Source organism: Sander vitreus, chromosome 17, assembly GCF_031162955.1.
Source record: "Sander vitreus isolate 19-12246 chromosome 17, sanVit1, whole genome shotgun sequence".
NCBI classification, from domain to species: Eukaryota; Metazoa; Chordata; class Actinopteri; order Perciformes; family Percidae; genus Sander; species Sander vitreus.
In genome coordinates, this window is record NC_135871.1 from 4,867,170 (window position 1) to 4,887,128 (window position 19,959).

Here is a 19,959-nt window from a genome sequence, read left to right on the forward strand (position 1 = left end):
ACTGTAAACAAAAGAAAAATGTGTGAATCTGTCATTATTGCACAATTCCTTGTAAATAAAAAGCGCCATTCAGAATTGTGTTTTCTGCTGTCTTTCTCCATCATGCCTGCAGCCTGCAGTAGCAAGATGTGTTACAAGGAAGTATGGCAGCTTGATGATAAGTAAAGGTGCGGCAAAGGGTCAAAGTAGTAGCCTGTTAGGCACGACGCAAAGCCGAGTGAAGTGTAAAATAAATTAATAAATGGCGGCATGCAATTAAAAGAAATTAATTATGCGTTATGCTCAGCCCTTAATTGCATCGCTGACAGCCCTAATTTTTTATAAACATTTTTTAGAACAACTGAAACTGTATGCAGTATACAACATCAGTTAATTGTTTAAAAACAGATATTGAGGACATGTGACTGCACATACAACTGTCTACTGTAGCAACCTGATGATGGACTGTCTCTGTCTATGTTGTAGGTCCACTGCTGTGTTTGTCCACACACTCTACATTACAGCTGGTAGTAAACTGCACATTGGCATGCATTATGACAAACATGTCAATATAAAACTGACTCCCATAGAAATGCTACATGGATATATTATATATAAATGAATACATTTTGTGAGTCAGTTGTGTGTCTCACCTGAGAGGCAGTCTGTTTCTGAGGTTTCTGTTCTTCAGACTCCTCTTCATCCTCAGTGTCTGATTCAAACAGGTAGTACTCTCCGGAGTGCAGCACTGTGAGTAGAAGAAACACATAACAATGTCATCTATCTCACTATATGAAGATGATCTGAAGTTAGATCAGAAGGACTACTTGTACTTGTTGTAAGTCAAGACAAAACAGAGTGCTTGTCATACCTTTAGCATGGTCCAACCATGGCTGGTGCCACTTTTTCTTCCTGGAACTCTTCTTGTCTGTCTGGGTGTCTGGAAGGAATCAAGATAAGGTTTAGATTAGATAGAAAAAGTGCTACCTAATGATTTGCTAATCTTAAGGTGTGTTCAACATAAAGGTGAAGCACATTTTCCTCGCGCAGCAAATACATGCAAAATCAATTACGCAATAGACGCAAATTTGCGCAAATACGTGTCCGCTTGGGTTGAAATGTTTCAACTTGGGCAAAAGATTCATGTGACGCTGTGTCACAAAAGCCTATCAATGTTAAGATTCTCCTGTTGTCGCAGAGAAATGGAGAACTAATTGTCTAATTGACAAACTAATTTGTCGTTGTCTGTGGGCACCCAGAGCTCTATGACTTAAGATCAGTACTTTACAGAGGACAGAACAAAAAGCAAGAAGGCTTGGAGAAAAGTGAGCGAAGCCATAGGACTGAAAGTTCTGAAAATACTGTCCATCCATTCATCTTCGTCCGCTTATCCGGTATCGGGTCGCGGGGGTAGCAGCTCCAGCAGGGGACCCCAAACTTCCCTTTCCCGAGCCACATTAACCAGCTCCGACTGGGGGATCCCGAGGCGTTCCCAGGCCAGGTTAGAGATATAATCCCTCCACCTAGTCCTGGGTCTTCCCCGAGGCCTCCTCCCAGCTGGACGTGCCTGGAACACCTCCCTAGGGAGGCGCCCAGGGGGCATCCTTACCAGATGCCCGAACCACCTCAACTGGCTCCTTTCGACGCGAAGGAGCAGCGGCTCTACTCCGAGCTCCTCACGGATAACTGAGCTTCTCACCCTATCTCTAAGGACACGCCAGCTACCCTCCTGAGGAAACCCATTTCGGCAGCTTGTACCCTGGATCTTGTTCTTTTGGTCATGACCCAGCCTTCATGACCATAGGTGAGGGTAGGAACAAAAACTGACCGGTAGATTGAGAGCTTTGCCTTCTGGCTCAGCTCTCTTTTCGTCACAACGGTGCGATAAATTGAATGTAATACCGCACCAGCTGTGCCGATTCTCCGACCAATCTCCCGCTCCATTGTCCCCTCACTCGTGAACAAGACCCCAAGGTACTTGAACTCCTTCACTTGGGGTAAGGACTCATTCCCTACTTGGAGAAGGCACTCCATCGGTTTCCTGCTGAGAACCATAGCCTCCGATTTAGAGGTGCTGATCCTCATCCCAGCCGCTTCACACTCGGCTGCGAACCGATCCAGTGAGTGCTGAAGGTCACAGGCCGATGATGCCATCAGGACAACATCATCTGCAAAAAGCAGCGATGAGATCCCCAGCCCACCGATCTGCAACCCCTCTCCACCCCGACTACGCCTCGATATCCTGTCCATAAATACTACAAACAGGATTGGTGACAAAGCGCAGCCCTGGCGGAGGTCAACTCTCACCTGAAACGAGTCCGACTTACTGCCGAGAACCAGGACACAGCTCTCGCTTTGGTCGTACAGAGATTGGATGGCCCTGAGAAGGGACCCCCTCACCCCGTACTCCCGCAGCACCTCCCACAGTATCTCCCGGGGCACCCGGTCATACGCGTTCTCCAGATCCACAAAACACATGTAGACCGGTTGGGCATACTCCCAGGCACCCTCCAGGATCCTTGCGAGAGTAAAGATCTGGTCCGTTGTTCCACGACCAGGACGGAATCCGCATTGTTCCTCTTCAACCTGAGGTTCGACTATCGACCAAACCCTCCTTTCCAGCACCTTGGAGTAGACTTTCCCGGGGAGGCTGAGAAGTGTGATACCCCTGTAATTGGCACACACCCTCTGGTCCCCCTTTTTAAAAAGGGGAACCACCACCCCGGTCTGCCACTCCTTAGGCACCGTCCCAGACTTCCACGCAATGTTGAAGAGGCGTGTCAACCAAGACAACCCCTCTACACCCACAGCTTTAAGCATTTCCGGACGGATCTCATCAATTCCTGGGGCTTTGCCACTGTGGAGTTTAACTACCTCAGCAACCACCACCAGGGAAATTGACGACAATCCCCCATCATCCTCCAGCTCTGCCTCTACCATAGAGGGCGTATTAGTCGGATTTAGGAGTTCCTCAAAGTGCTCCTTCCACCGCCCTATTACCTCCTCAGTTGAGGTCAACAGCGTCCCATCCTTACTGTACACAGCTTGGATGGTTGCTCGCTTCCCCCTCCTGAGGTGGCGAACGGTTTTCCAGAAGCACCTTGGTGCCGACCGAAAATACTGAACACACCTAATACATAAATACATAAATATAACCAGAGGGTGGCGCTAGAGTGAAGGCCATTGGATCATAAAATGAAATGGTTTATCTTTAAGGGGTGATTGAATGATTATATAGGGTATTTTACACTGTTCCTTAAGGTCTCCTAATAGGGTATGTAACATTGGTTGGGCTGAAAATTGCCCGAATGCTATTTTATTAGGCCCTTAACTACCCTGTGAATATGGCTCTATTTGGAACAAGAGCTTTTCTTCCAAATATGGTATGCTCATGAATATTTAGATGAGCTGCGCACTGATTGGTTTGAGCGAATCCCATAGAAACACATCGGAGACGAGACAGCAGGTCTCATATTTCAGACACTGCAAAGTTATACATTGTTTGTCGGGCTATTTCGTTATTAAATTCACTTCTGAGACTTTTTTAAGCGAGAAATCAACTATATAAAGCTCAAATATGGGCCGTTTTACGAAAATTGATGGCTAATTGCAAATTTGGTAAGACGTGTCGGACTTTAGCTAGGAGCTCCACACAGTCTGACGAGAAAGCGGAAAACCTCCACACCCAGTGAAAGTCACCGTTTCCCTGGGTACTGGACTACTGGAATACTCGGGGCTCTGTGGTATAACTAGAGTAACTATATTTACAGTTTGAATTTCGTCACGCCACTTATATAACATCTACCCCAAGGTCTTATAAAGCTAACAATGGTGTCCGGTTTTTTGCCTTTAACTCCCACATTACACATTGCACATTAAAAATCCTTACATCCACGTGTTCCTTGAATCAAGCTGAATCACATGATATAGGCCACGCCCATTTCCGCTTAAATTTCTTTCTGCAATATTGCGCAATGCGCAAAACCAACTTTTTCGAACTCGTCCTAGGCCGTGCGACGGATCAGCACAAAACCTGGTAAGTAGCATCTCCAGATGGACGTGACCAAAAGTTACTCAATGCTTTTACTTACTTTTTTTCAATACCAATACTTAACTTTTCATCTCAAATCCTATCCGTATATCATCCGTGTTGGGCCCCGTCATAACTGCTTGCAGTTCTAGTTACAGTTTGAATTTCGTCACGCCACTTATATAACATCTACCCCAAGGTCTTATAAAGCTAATAATGGTGTCCGATTTCAATTTAATGAATTTTTGTGAACATTAGGGGTTTCGTTAGCTGCGACTGTCCCTCCAATCCTATGTGTACACATCGCGGCTAGTTAGCTTCATTTTCGGCGTAATTCGAGTATATTTACAATTTGAATTTCGTCACGCCACTTATATAACATCTACCCCAAGGTCTTATAAAGCTAACAATGGTGTCCAATTTCAATTTAATGCATATTTTGAAGCTCCATCTACCTGGGCGTGACAAAGAACGCAAATATCCTCATTTAGTGAGGCATTTTTGCCCAGAGGCTATGGACTACAGCCAGCTAGTTCCGCATGTTTTCAACCCGCCCATAGGGGGTGGGACTGTCACTATCAATGCGAGTCGAGTGTCAGCCATCTTGGAGCTACGCTAAACAGGCTCTCTCTTTTCAGCAGCAAACTTTTACAACAATTATGTGCATTCAAACTACTGCACATGTACCACCAGGATACATTGGTACAGATCGGAGAATATGCTGGAAACTTTATTACAGACGGAATGCTTGACACACTACGCGAGCTTCGCCTGCTACGGAGACCAGCACCTCAGCCTGCGGTGTCGCTCAATGCCATTAGCCGGGGAAAGGGACCTCGAAAACGGTGTGCGTGAAAGCGGAAAAGCAGGACGAGGGCAGGAGTTCGAGCTAGCTGGAAAGCTAACGCTAGCCGGCCACCTGTCCCATCCCTACGGCTTGCAAGTATGTGCAACCCTCAGCAGAGATGACAAGGAAGCGAGATGGCTCACTTGTTTGCTACTTCCATCATCAGCTCTGGAAAATCATATAAATTATATTATATGAGTTAATGTCGCGTTAAGTGTAAAATATAAATATACTTGACGAATGATGCACTTCACTGCTGGGTTCAGTGTTTTTTAAATGACAATGACAACCCCTGCAGCTACAGCTAAAAACAGGTTGACATAGCGACATGTTTACTGCCTGTAAAGTTGTTTTCTAACTGCTTGCCGAATATTTTCCCAGTCAACGAGTAAACTAGTGAGTCCTACCAGCAGTCTGGCTCTTGTGAGAATCTTCACTTGTTTTGTGTCCACCTCTGTACTTCTGCTGCTTGGAGCGAATTCTCCGCATCCTGAGAGAAGAGGACAGGAAAAGAAAGGGCAGGAGACAGAATTATTAAACTTATTAACGTAAGTAATATTTGCTGTGGGCTAATGTAAAGCAATGTATTCTATCTATATCTACCTAGTGCCTACCATGGTATATTTAGGTCAGGTGCCACATCCAATCCACAAATTTAATTTGGTTAGGATAAGCGGTATTTTGTTTAGAAGCCAGGTGGGCCCAGAGCAAGGAGCCACATTTACATTATGTTGGAAGATTGATTTCTGATTGATTTTTTTTTTGTAACAAATTTTTTATTGGTTTTCAACAGAAACACAAGTTATACATGTTGCCATCATGTCAGTAACAGAGATAGATAAAAGAAAAAAAGAAAAAAGAAAAATTAATAATAATAAATAAATATATATATATATATACACACACACACACACACACACACACACACACACATACATACATATACATACATACACACATATACACATATATATAGCCATCCATCTATTCTTAGCAGGAAAATGTCCCAATCTACTGCCCCCCCTTCATCTTCACAGTACATATTAGAGCCTCTCTCCATATTGCTCTGCATACACACACATTGTCCATTCGTGTAGCCATAATCACAACGGCGCCCATATTCTACAAAAGTAAGCAGACATACATCAAGCGGAGTTAAAACATAAAAAATAAAAAAAACACAGTACAAGAGAAGGCACTTATGGATTTATCCCAGGTGGGCGTGGCCATTTTAGGGAAAACTGGCCCCTCATCACTAGCCGAGTCAAATCCTCAGGTAGGTAGTTAAACAGAGGAGCCCACATTTCATTGAAAGACCTCTCATTACCCTTCGCAACTGCACCAAGTCTTTCATGAGGGAGGACCCTGAATATTTCCCTATACCATAATGTGACAGTAGGTGGTTTATCATTGATCCAATTAATTAAAATACATTTTCTAGCCAATAGTAGCAATTTGTCGCATAGTTTGAACTTTAAACGGGTTAGAGTCACCTCCCTTGAGGGGAGGCCAAGAATGAAAAGGCCTGGGTCCCTCTTAATTTTCGCATGAAAGATGCCACTTAGTTCCTGTGAAATCGTACCCCAAAATCTTTTTATCAATTTACATTGCCAGAAGTAATGATAATATGTTCTCTCTATGACACTTGTTACACAAAGGTGAGACCTGACGGTCCATCTTATTTAGTATGTAAGGAGTTATGTGTATACGGTATAATATTTTATACTGTGTCTCTCTCAATCTATTACATGTAAAGGCGGATTTAAATACTTCAATGATCTCCTGCCAGTCATCCTCAATATACTCCGTGTCGAGAGCTTTCTCCCACTTCTGTGCAATGCTTGTAATATCACCTAGACTAAGAGAGTATAGCAATGCATAGAAGGAGGGGATAAAAGGCATGATGCCTCTCCGGGAAATAAGGAACCTCTCTACATCACTATACATGACTAGATCAGGAGGGGGTAAGGTCTTGGATCCAACAAAGTGCCTGACCTGGAGAAAACCATAATGATGTTCTTTAGGGATACTGAATTTGGACTGCAGTTGTTGTAAAGTCATTAATATCCTATTGTGGTACAAATCTCCAATCACACGAGCCCCATTGCCATGCCACATATCAAAAATATTGGGATGGAGACCTGGGGGGAAATCCAGGTTCCTCGTAATAGGGCTTAAGAATGAGGCATAACTTCCTGTCTAAGTATTTACAAATTTCCTGCCACACTCTTAATTGTGTTGTATATAATCGGGTTATTCTTGATATCCTTGTGTAGCTTTTTCATATCACTCATGACCAAGCTCCATAGCGAGGATGGCAGAGAGGACCATGAATCTAGACAGGGCTTGGACTCAAGATGAGCATGTAACCATTCCCACAGAAAGCGAGCATGGCATGCCCAGTTGTAAAGAATTATGTTCGGCAGGCCCAAGCCTCCCCTGTCGGAGGACAGCTGTAGTGTTTTCATTTTCAGTCTGGGTCTCTTGCCGTGCCATATGAATCTAGAGAATGCTCTCTCTATATCATGAGCAACCTTCTTGGAGATCCTTAAGGGTAGCATTTGTAGGGGATATAATAACCTGGGGAATACATTCATTTTGATTAAGCTAATGCGCCTCATAAGAGATAAGGGGAGATTGTGCCATCTATCTAAGTCCTTCTTTATTTTAGTTGCTATGAGAGAGAAGTTAAGCTCCCATAGCTCTGTCAAGTTTGGTGAAATTTTTATCCCAAGGTAAGTGAAGCCTGTGGGAGACAGTTTGAAGGGACAGCTGGTAGATAGAGACGGATCAGCCGGCCCAACCCAATGGCATGGCCTCCTATTTGCCATAGTTGATCTTGTAGCCCGTGAAGGAGCTGAACTCCTGAATAATAGAGAGAATAGTTGGTATTGATATGTCAGGTTTTGTTAGAAACAACAAGATGTCATCGGCATAAAGTGCTATTTTATGAACTGTTCCTCCCATGCACGTCTTTGTGTTGCCTAATTATCTCGGCCAGGGGCTCAAGTGCCAGCGCAAAGAGCAGCGGAGACAGGGGGCAGCCCTGTCTCGTCCCCCTACACAGCGGGAAAGGCGATGATTGTGTGCCATTGGTTACCGCGCAGGCCTGTGGAGAGTTGTAGAGTATCCTAATCCATTTGAGAAATTCTCCTCCCAGCCCAAACCTCTCCAGTGCATCAAACAAATATTCCCACTCTACCCTATCGAACGCCTTTTCGGCGTCTAAAGATACAGCAAGCCCTCTACAATTTGTCTGACTTGAGTACTGTATCACATTCAATAGTCTCCTCACATTTGTGAGGGAGAGTCTGTTCTGTATAAATCCAGTTTGGTCTGGATTTATTAAAGACGGCAGGAACTTTTCCAGTCTTGTTGCGAGCAGTTTTGATAGCAATTTACTATCCACACCGATAAGGCTAATGGGCCTAAATGAGCCGCAGATATCAGGTGGTTTATCTTTCTTAAGGATAAGTGTGATATTTGCTAGATTAAGCTTTGGAGGGAGGTGACCAATCTTAAAGGAATCTGAAAACATGTCAGTAAGTGCTCCGGCTATCAGGTGACTCAATTTCTTGTAGAATTCCGGGCAAAACCCATCAGGTCCTGGTGCCTTTCCACCCTTGAGGGATGCTATGGCTGCACGGACCTCCTCCTCAGTCACTGGTACATTTAATTTTTCCCTTTGTTCCTCCGACAAGGATGGGAGGGACACCCTATCGAGAAACTCCCTTCTCCTCCCCTCAGATAATTCACATTCAGATGAATAAAGCTTTTGGTAAAATTGCCTCATTATTGTATTGATATCTTTGGTTTTGTAGTGTCTAACCTGATTGTCATCCAGCAGTGACGGTATCGTATTTGTCTCCATTCTACCTCTTGCCAATCTTGCTAAGAGACGACCAGGTTTGTTTCCTGACTCATAAAGCCTATGCTTAGCAAAGAAGATGGCCGATTCAGCCTTTCTAGTTAACAGCTGGTTAAGGGCTGAACGAGCTGCCTCCAATTTTTTAGACAAAATTCTAGAAGGTGCACCTTTAAGTTGTACTTCTAGCTGTTGTATTGTATTCTCTAAGCTGAGTTGTTCTTTCATAGCAGCCTTCTTCTGAGCTGTGGTGTACGAAATAATACTCCCCCTAAGATAAGCTTTAGCTGTTTCCCACAGCAGAGAAGGGCTGATGTCTGGAGTCTTATTAGCAGCAATGAAAACATTCCACTGTTCAGTAATATAGTTAATGAATGGTGGACTACTCAATAGAGAGGGGTTCATCCTCCAGTGGCGAGAGGGGGGATCAGTGTAAGGAGGGCAGATGCTCAAACTTACATGAGAGTGGTCAGAAAGTGAGCATATGCCAATTGAGCACTCCCTTACCCTATCTAAAACCATTCTGGACGACAGGAAGAAATCAATTCATGAAGACGTCTGATGGGGATTGGAAAAGAAAGTATAGTATAGTATCTCCCCCTGGGATTAGTTATTCTCCAAGTGTCAAACAGCTCTAAATCATGAACTCTTTCAGCCTAAGGCTCTTCCGAGAGGTTGGGTTAGACTTAGGTGGGGACTGGTCAACGCTTGGGTCAGGGCCCCCTAATACAACATATGGGGTCGATACTGATGAGACCTCAGACAAAAGCTCAGGGAAAAAGGCAGAATCATATGAATTTGGGCCATATATGCAACCAATGAGAATCTGTTCCCCATAAAGATAACCTGAGATGAGGACATAGCGGCCATCATTATCTTTTATAGTTGTCTCTAAGGTAAATGGGAGACTGCGGTGGATTAATATAGCTACACCTCTGCTATTTGTGTTATAAGATACCTGTCCCACCCAGGATCTCCTCAATTTGAGATGCTCCAAGTCATTTAAGTGAGTTTCTGACAATAAGGCTATTTGAGTTTTCTCCTTTTTTAGAAAAGCAAGGATCTTTTGCCTTTTAACGACATTATTGAATCCCTTAACATTAAGGGAGACTATTTTAAGATCACTCATAACATGATAAAAATAAGTATTGTGTGATCCAGTGAAAAGCTTTATGGCACAGAAGAGGGGCTCAGTGTTTTTACCACAGACAAATGGATACATGGACAGCTCTGTGAAATATAGTATGGAAGGCTTCAAATATATGATGGCATAAAGAAATAAAAATGACGGAACGTCACGAACAAAGTATTCATCCCCAAACGATGAAATCCCAGCAAACGGCCAGAAAAAGTAACCCCAGGACACCCCACCTCCCCGTATCCCGGTACAGGCCAGCAGTGTGGCCCATTAAAAAACTAGCGGGGCACGTGGAACCGAGCAAAAACATCACTGAAAAAGAGAGAAAAAAAAATAAATAAATATATATATCTCCTCTCCATTTCCCCCGCTCACCACGAGCTAATATGATCACAACCATCTGAACTAAACATGGTTATATATTAACAACCTGCTTAACATGAACCAATCACCAGCCTTAATTGCAGCGTGCTGAAGTGGCAAAAAAAAAAAAAAGAGATAACAATACAATAGGAATTGACTTTTCCACACAGGAAGTTTATCTAACGTTACATACCTTTACAAAAGTTATCAGAGGATTGGCAGTGTCTGCAATCAGCAAGGCATTACGTATTTTTGAAATTCCACATCACCTCCAGTTCAGCTCAGTCCCTGCAGGAAGGCAAGCGCATCCTTCGGTGAGTGAAAAGAGTGACTTTTCCCTCCGTGGGAGAAACTCAGAGTAGCGGGGAAGCGCATGGAGAACCGTATGTTCATGTTAATAAGTTGTTGGCACACACCGTTAAACGCACGTCGCATTTCTTTGACTCCGCTCGCCAGATCCTGTCGGATGAATATGGTGTGTCCCTTGTGTGTCAGCGGCCCTTTCTCCTTGGCCGCGGCGAGGATCCTCACCTTGTTCCTCGGGTTGTGCAGCTTGATGATCACTGCGCGGGGCCGGTCAGGCTTTGGCGGGCCGAAGGTCCTGTGGGCACGATCAATTTTAATGATATCCCGCTTGGTCTCCAGGCTCAGTAGTGTGGGTAGCCAGTTCTCGAAAAACGTAACCGGCTGTCGGCCCTCCACATTTTCTTTGAGGTTGTAAATTAAAATGTTGTCTCTGCGGCTACGTCCCTCAATGTCAATGCTCCTCTCCGTCAGGATGCGCACTTTGGTCTCTAAGCCCTTTAACCTGGACAGCATGGCCGACATGTTAGCCGCCACTTGTGTTGGACTCCAGTCGTGTTGTAATATTGTCCAATGTGGCTGAGAGATCTTCAAATTTCCTCTCCATCATAGTAGATATTTTCTCAGCGACGTTCTGGGATATTTCCATAACGAGGGTCTCAGTATCCACACCAGGTGGTGTAGCACCTTTGCTAGCTGGCACGGTCTTTTTTGCTTCTGACTCCTCAGCAGGCTTACTTGCCGCGGGTTTGGAGGCTTTAGTGTTAGGCATGTTGTCTGGATGTTGTTAAGCAAACTTTTAAGGTTGTAACTTTCTTTTTAAATAAGTAAATAGTAAGATATAGCTCAGTAGCAGCGGGATCTCGGCAACGGTGGACTGCTCAGGGTGACAACATCACGTGATGACAAATTCTTCAGTTCAAAAAGTGGACTGGGCATTTGAATGATTGATTTATGTGTTAATAGAATAAAAGCCAAATGTAACCTATTCTTGTTGTGAGGTAATTTCTTTTGCATATACAGTGGGGAGAGATTTGATACACTGCCAATTTTGCAGGTTTTCCTACTTACAAAGCATGTAGAGGTCTGTCATTTTTATCATAGGTACACTTCAACTGTGAGAGACGGAATCTAAAACAAAAATCCAGAAAATCACATTGTATGATTTTTAAATAACTAATTTGCATTTTATTGCATGACATAAGTATTTGATCACCTACCAACCAGTAAGAATTCTGTCTCTCACAGACCTGTTTGTTTTTCTTTAAGAAGCTCTCCTGTTCTCCACTCATTACCTGTATTAACTGCACCTGTTGGAGGTGTGTGGGGAAAAGCTATCCAACAGTGCCATGGTCCCAAGCAAGCTTAAATGCCATCTCCAAACGAAACACCCTCATTTCAAAACAAGAACATGGACTATTTTGTCCACCTGCGTGAACACACTGAGAAACAGGTAACGTTAATGAGAAAAACCACAAAGGTGTCTGAGAGAGCTCTCAAGCTAGCTACTTAGTCGCTGAACTAGTAGCCAAATCAAAAAAGCCACACACTGTGGCAGAAACATTAATATTACCTGCCTGCAAAGCCATTGTGAATGAGATGCTCAGCCCTGACGCGGTTAAAGAAGTAGCCAGTCCCTCTCTCAGATAACACAATTGCCAGACGTATTTCTGACATGCCTGCAGACATAGACTGTGTTGTTTTGGAAAAGATACGCATCAGTGGGAAATTTGCATTGCAACTTGATGAGTCTACGGACATTAGTGGACATGCTCAACACTTGGCCAATGCGCGTTTTGTAGATGGAGAAGCCATCAGAGAAAACTTCCTATTTTGCAAAAAATTGCCAGAAAAAACAACAGGAGAGGAAATGTTTTGGGTCACAACAGAATATCGAAAACAAGGAGGACTTAAGTGGGAAAACTGCACGAATGTCTGCACTGATGGAGCAGCAGCCATGGTCAGGCGCTGCAAAGGCTTCGTTAGCAGAGTGAAAGCGAGACACCCAGATGTTATTGTTAGGCACTGTTTTTTGCACCGTGAGGCACTTGTTGCCAAAACTTTACCAGCAGACCTAGCTCCTGTGTTGGAGGATGTCGTGCGCATGGTAAACTTCATAATGACCAGAGACTTCAGAAAAGTCGCATATTTGCATCTTTATGTGAGGAAATGGGAGCAGAGCATAAAGTCTTATTGCTCTACATGTCCGATGGTTGCTGCGCGGCAAAGTGTTGGGCCGTGTGTATGAGCTGCAGGAGGAACTTAAAAGTGTTTTTGACTGATGAGAGGTGCGATGACGCAAAGCTGCTTGCATCTGATGAGTGGTGTGCAAGGCAGATATATTTCAGCATCTGAATGAACTGAACACACGAATGCAAGGCCAAAATGAAAACCAGCTCACAAGCACAGATAGTCGCTATAGCATCTTCACCAAATTTGGTACAGAGCCTCAGCGCAGCATGCCAAACAAGCATCACAAGTTTCATGTTGATAGCAATTACTACGGCAGAGAAATTGCAATTGCAAATGTCCCATTTATATGCATTGAGTTATTTGCCAAAACACATAGACGTTGATTATAGCGCCCCCTAATGGCCAATCTTCGCCAAATTTGGTACAGAGCATCGTAGTGGGATGTTGAACAATAATCTCAAGTTTTTGCTTGCATTTAATTTGGCCGAGATATGATAAAGTTTGTGTTTGGTAGCTAGCTAGGAAAATTAGTTTGGTTGTAAAATGTGCATACTTTAACGTAGCTAAATTATTTTAATAACTTTTAGTCAGGTCCATCTGGAGATGCTAGGTACCAGGTTTCGTGCTGAGCGGTCACACAGCCTAGGAGGAGTTTGGAAAAGTTGGGTTTGCACATTGCGCGATATTGCAAAAAAACTTCTTAGCGGAATTGGGTGTGGCCAAAATCATGTGATTCAGCTTGATTCAAGGAACACGTGGATGTAAGGTTTTCTAATGTGTAATGTGGGAGTTAAAGTCAATAACACATTATAGTGCCACATGTGTAATTTTTGGTAGGTGAGGTCTATGACCCATTAAACATCTACCCTGTAAATTTAAAGTTGCTCACATTAGTGTAAGTGGTGAATCAAACGTGGGTCCCATAGGCCACGTCCACTTTGACCAATCAGTACCCCACTGTAGGGGTGGCCTTAGGAGTGGCCCTAGATGGTACCCTCAAAATTTCGTCAAAATCAGATGAGCTGTTTATGAGATATAAACTTTTGTACTTGCCCCCTAGTGGCCAATTTACGTAAAATGGGTGGGACCCCCCAAACAAGAATCTAAAGTTTCACGTTGGTAGCATTTATTTTGTTCGATATATGGCAAAGTTTTCATAGCTAGCTACACAAATTAGTTTGTGCGTAATTGGCACAGACCAAATTTAAAGTCAATGGGATGAAATCTCTAGGAGTTCGTTAAAGTACGACATGTGGAAATGGCCAAAAACACACTAATTTCGAACTTTCAATTCAAAATGGCAGATTTCCTGTTGGGTTTAGGGTATTAATCCAATGAGCTTTTTTTGTACGTCTTGACATGATACATATGCACACCAGATTTCGTGACTCTACGTCAAACGTACTGCAGGGGCTCAATTTTTAAAGTTTTGTAGGGGGCACTAGTGAGGCATTTTTTTACGCCCATCTACGAAACCCTTGAAATATAGTTTTAGTTCATTAGCTTTCACCAGGCCTGATGCGTGGTGAGTTTTTATGATAAGGTCCCCAAATAGGCGATTCATTGCGCGAAAAAAAAGAAAAATAATAATTCCTTCAGTTTCAATAGGGCCTTCACCGCTGTCGGCGCTCGGGCCCTAATAATCTCTACAAAAACAATAGGGTTCCACAGCCCTGCTGCCCTTCAGCTTATTGTTGTCTGCGTTTCCACTAAAGACCCGTGAAAGATTAGGCAAATGATTCAGCTGATGTTTGAAAAAGCAACATGAGAGGATGAGGGCTGCTGGTGGTCGCAGGGGTAACACACTCTGCAGCCTGCAGTTCAGTGTGCCCGTCCATTTCATCTAAATAACACTTGGATAAAAAAAAAAACAGATTTTGTCTCACTGTGCTTTAGATTGTGACTGTTGTGAAACGCTCAGAAAACAAAGTTTTATTTCTCTGATTCACAGCACTGTTACGCCACTATCTCTCTTAGCTCTCCCAAGTTCGCTGCCAACATCTCCACGGCCGGCAGTTCAGAGCTCTCTTTTTTTCTCCGTTTGGAAGCTGACAGCAAAGCCTAATTTTACTTTTAATGTTATCAAGCAAAGAGAAATGTTTTCTCCTTGTCCTGAATTCAATACTTACGATCTCTTGAGTTGTGACAGAGACTTCTTCTCAGCTTGTTGGTGGAATTTAATGTTCTTCACGATACTGGCTCTAAAGAGCTCAAACCCCCTGGAAGGAAGAAACAGCTGTCATTGCATTTGTTAGCCATGTACTACCATTAGAAAGTAACTGGGGAGCCAACATCTATAGCAGCTTCATTTCAATTAACAAAGAAAGTGTGGCAAATTCATAATAGGAGCCTGTAAATGTGGGACTAAACAATGGTCTACCTGTTCTTGAAATGTTAATAATGAACATTTTGAATGTTCCTATTTTCATTTTGTACACCTGTAATCTGAAATAATCAGATGTGGTTTTCACTGATGCTGATGCTGATACAAACAAACAAAACAAACATTTCTTGTCCATTATGAAAGTAACTTGGGCAGATCCCCCAAAAAAAGCCCCCCCTTATGCAAACATATATTTTGTAATGAATATTTGTAATGAATTAAGATCACTTTGTAGAGAGCTGTCTGTTTTCACTTTGACATTAAAGGGTTTTTTTTCTTCTGTTGAGCAAAAATGATGTCAATAAAGCCAAATTTAATCTACCTTGATTCAATGTGATTAAACAATAAAGCACAAAAACATCCAGGGGTACATGCAGTATAATAAATGTCACCTTTTCTTGTTAAGTAGGTTAAGTCAAACCTGAGCTTCAGAAGGAGTCGGTGGCATGCATATTAAAGCCCTGAAAAAATAATTAGATTTTTTTTCTTTTACATATACTGTCCCCAAATGTTCATTCACCCTAAACTTTTTGGCTTGTGAAACAAAAAAATTAAGTCATATCTATTTGTGATGCCTCATCACAGTTTAGGTTCTTGGTGTGAACATGAGTTGTGAGACATACATTTCTTTCTCTCTGATTTGGTTTAAATTAGGGCTGTCAATCATTTAAAATATTTAATTGCGCTTAATCGCATGAGTGTCCATAGTTGATTCGCGATTGATCACAAAGCAATTGCATATTTTTTATCCGTTCTAAATGTACTTTAAAAGGAATATTTTTCAAGTTTTTAATGCTCAAGTGGTACTTGAGTCTGACTACTCCATTGGTAACTCATATATTTTCCTTTAATAATCTGGTGCCCCCTAGCATTGGAACCACTGCATAAGCTTCCACATTCACAGTCAGTTTATTGTGTCTTACCTCGAGGCCTGTTTGGCAGAAGCCTGCAGCTCTGCCGTCACATGCAGGAAGTAGTAACTGAGGAAGACCCTCCTCTGCAGCAACAGGCACAGAAAACAGATACTGTCCCATATGATCCCGGCCTCTTCTATCGGCAGGCTGCAGGTCTTGTCACTCACTGTTTTCGCTGTCAGGAAAGAACCCAACACACTATGATACCTAATACCGAAATAAAAAGGCATTCTGCAGAACACAACAATCTGTAACTGCTTCTGTCAGGTGTGTCTTTCTGATAAAACAGCATGTGAATGCAATTGTTGAAGTGTTACTTCAAAGACATGACTATCAGCACTTGAAAGCTGTAGATAGAAAATACATCTTACATTGAAAATCTGATTGAAATCACATTTGCTTTATTCTATATATATATATATATATATATATATATATATATATATATATATATATAGATACTATAGATACCTAATGTATAAATGGTCATTGTGGTGTATTAATATTATTAATATTATTAAAGCACTTACGGTCATAGTATCCTTTGACCGTGCAAACCAGGCTGAAGAGTTGAATCACCCAACAGAAGCCCTTCTGCATCTCAAATACAAACACACATGCCAGGATCTGAATCACACACACACACACACACACACACGCACACGCACACAGAAATACACAATTCAGTGTTTTTTCACTTGCATGCATCTGTCTAGATTGCTCTTCAAACTTTATAACAATGGCATTCCATTATCCTAGAGAATAGTGTTATTATCAACAGTGGTAATTGTACTACAATATTTTTCACTTTTATTTTGATAACTAGAAGGGCACAGACCTCTGCCGAAGCCCTATTTCACAATGTGATGCAGTGTGAACTTTCACAGTCAGGAACTTATTTTTCAGATTATTCCGACGACGAGACCAAGTCATCACAGAGACCAGAGTGTATCAAGACCGAGACTTTGAGGGTTTGAGACAAAGCCACCAAGACCAAGGCAGGGCGAGACAGAGTCAAGACCAAGATCACATTTGTGTCAGACAGCCAGAGCTTCTTCTCCTGTCTCCGCATTCACTTTCTTGGGAGTGTGTGTAAAGGGGGCGGAGAGAGGGGAGGTTTCCGGTAACAAATTTCAAATTAGATATGAGTCAAGTTATTGGTTGCATTTGCAAGTTTTACCACATATTGCACAAGTTGTGCTTCCACTATTACAGTAAAATGAGACTCAAAATTTCATCACCTTCCAGTAACATATTTAATAAATTACCAAGACAAAAAGTCAGAGGAACCAAGGGGCCCCCAAAAAGCTGCAAACTAGCACTCAATGATGAGCTTTATACTTACTGATAACATATTTTTAGATACAATGACTGCCACGTTGTAGATGATGAGACAGTCCCACAGGGCGAGGCGGGTCCTGGATGATTTGACCAATAACTTGGTCCCAAACAGCAGAAAAAAGAAGCAGGCGAGCAGGTAGCCCAATCCAAACACAGAGATCCTGGTTGCCCCGGTGATGAAGACCACTGACAGCACAAACCAGAAGAGGTGACGAAACACCAAAATTTTAGCCATGTCCAGGTAACTCCTGGAGGAGGAACAGGAAAAGAAACATTTCATGTCCAAACATTAAAAAACAAATTTGATCAACAACCTGTGCGTGGAGAGAGATAGACAAAGTGTGATTTAAAGGGTAACTTAATTTTTTTCAACCTGGACTCTATGTTCCAGTAACAAACAAGCTACAATGTAAAGTTACAGTTTTTCCCAATTGGTTACACACGTTTGCTGAATTCTTGGCTCATTTTCCCAAAACTGTAAACACAAAACCCCTAACACAAAATGGTCAACTCTACAAGTCCCTAGCAAAAGCAAACACTGCATTCAAAACTGTTAAATCTCCTTCCAAAATGTTTTTTTGCATCAAAATGACACACACGCACACACACACACACACACACACACACACACACACACACACACACACACGCGTCATGTGAATAGATCTGTCTACTAACCAACAGCACACTGATGTGCTCAACACAAAACACTACTATGAATATCCCATCAGTAGGTTTATGCCTTTTGCATTCTCAGTGTTACGCTGTAGCCGGTTGTAAAAGATTGTCACAGTAATGTATACCTACTCAAATATAAATAAACAAACACACAAATGCAATACAGTAACAAAAACATTGCCATTGCCACACTTGTGTTTTGCATGTACCACTTTCCATATCCGAGAGGAGAAAAACCAGGAAAACATGCAGTAAAATAAAGGTTTTACTGGCTAAAAATTACAAATGAAAGTGACTAATTCTTTCAAAACTCTAAACACAAAAAGACAAAAACACATGCAAAATGTTGGACAGAAGAAATCAGGCTGCATCCCGCCTCCTATTTTGGTCTCACCACAGCACCTCATCCACATTACAAGCAATGTTCTCTCTGGCTAAACAGTGGGGAAAGAATCTTCTGGAGTGACGGATCCAGCTGCCAAAAGCCCCCACATTACAGTAACTTCACCACATGCTCATCTATGGCCTTATAGTGCTAAAGCTCTGATTTTACACAATTCAGCAACTAGTGTTTACACCTGTGAGGAGTGGGTGTTGCCAATTGGCGTATAGAGCATGGCATTGTGATTGGTGATGCTTTCCAAAGGGACTACAGAGATTTTGAATGTTGTGCCTAATGGAGCTCAGCGTAAATTCTGACAGGAAGACTTCTAAATTCAATCACATTTCTCTCTCTTCTAAAACTGAACAGCTGTTAGAGGCATTCACTTTTATCTAACCAATCAGAAGCCGCCTTGAATTTCACGAGCCAATCACAGCATGACATCCCTGTTTTAAACCTGTCTCTCTCTGCTGCTCAGTTGTCATTTAGGCTAAGAGCACAACCCTCCTCCCCTTGCTCCTCCGGTCTTCCTCGTGCACAGCTCCTGGTTCCTCCTCCGACAGGACTGCCATTGGCTCCTTGGTTCGGTTTTCGGGTTCCTCACACCACCATCAGTGTCTAGACTCCATCGGGGGATCAGCTTCTGGCTTTCTTATCCCCTAAATATATATATAATTTCATAATGATGGAGTCAAATCTCCAAAGACTTTCTATGTCATATCATGCATTTGTACAATAAATCTTTGCATATCTGCAACGAAGTCTCTCCTGATTGAAATGTAGACAAATGTGTGCAGTGTTACAGAATTGGACACTTAGTGTAATGCAGGAATTGTGCTTACAATTTTGCAGACTTGGTTTATGGATTTGGTACACGAGTTTCAGGTTTCAGTGATTGTGTTTCAAGTTCCAATTTTGGTGTATAAACAATTAGGAAAAACTGTAATGGGCAATTGCGCATAGGATTGGGTACCGAAACCCAGTTCCACTATGGATCTGGTTCCTACGCAAACGGTAGTATTCGGACCGGATTAGAACGCAAATTTCGGTTCCTCATTTCGGTTCCGACTGAAATATTTTCCCTCTGTCACGCCGGACAGCAGCAGACTCTTTTTTTCTTTCTCCCTTTTCTGCCGAGTGGCGCACGTGCCCGCTTGCGGTGTGAAGCGCATGTCCGTGCTATTCTCGGACATGCACGCTACAATCACTGCTGATAGACGGCTTTTTGTACACGCTCTGAAATGGACGTAAAAATATCACACTTTCTCTGTAGTCTACTGTTAGCTAGCTATCGTAAATGTAGGCTACTTTTAAAATGTCATATTTTCACTTTTCACTATTTTCACCAAAACGGACGTAAAGGCATATTAACCATTCACTGCACGTGATTGCTAGTAAACATATTACACTTGCTCTGCTAGTCATCGTTCAGGACAAGACCCTGTAGCCTGGTGGTGGGGGAAGCGGGACAGCCTCCTTAAATTGTCTGCCCTTTCAAACTCATACCTGCGTGTACAGGCCTCTTGGACACCATCTGAGAGAG

The 19,959-nt window shown here is 42.6% G+C and overlaps 1 protein-coding gene across 7 annotated transcripts in view; it reads right to left on the minus strand.

The window, feature by feature from the left end:
• piezo1 (piezo type mechanosensitive ion channel component 1 (Er blood group)) overlaps window positions 1-19,959 on the minus strand; it is a 188,845-nt gene that overhangs the window by 35,429 nt on the left and 133,457 nt on the right. For 6 of the 7 annotated variants that reach the window (XM_078272473.1, XM_078272468.1, XM_078272469.1 and 3 more), the window contains 7 exons: window positions 17,361-17,604; window positions 16,546-16,642; window positions 16,025-16,190; window positions 14,848-14,937; window positions 5,264-5,346; window positions 851-919; window positions 633-727 (listed from right to left, as the gene is read on the minus strand). In XM_078272473.1, the coding sequence (XP_078128599.1) occupies window positions 633-727; window positions 851-919; window positions 5,264-5,346; window positions 14,848-14,937; window positions 16,025-16,190; window positions 16,546-16,642; window positions 17,361-17,604 (844 nt within the window). The remainder of the gene's footprint in view (window positions 1-632; window positions 728-850; window positions 920-5,263; window positions 5,347-14,847; window positions 14,938-16,024; window positions 16,191-16,545; window positions 16,643-17,360; window positions 17,605-19,959) is intronic. The other variant, XM_078272470.1, reaches the window with a different exon arrangement.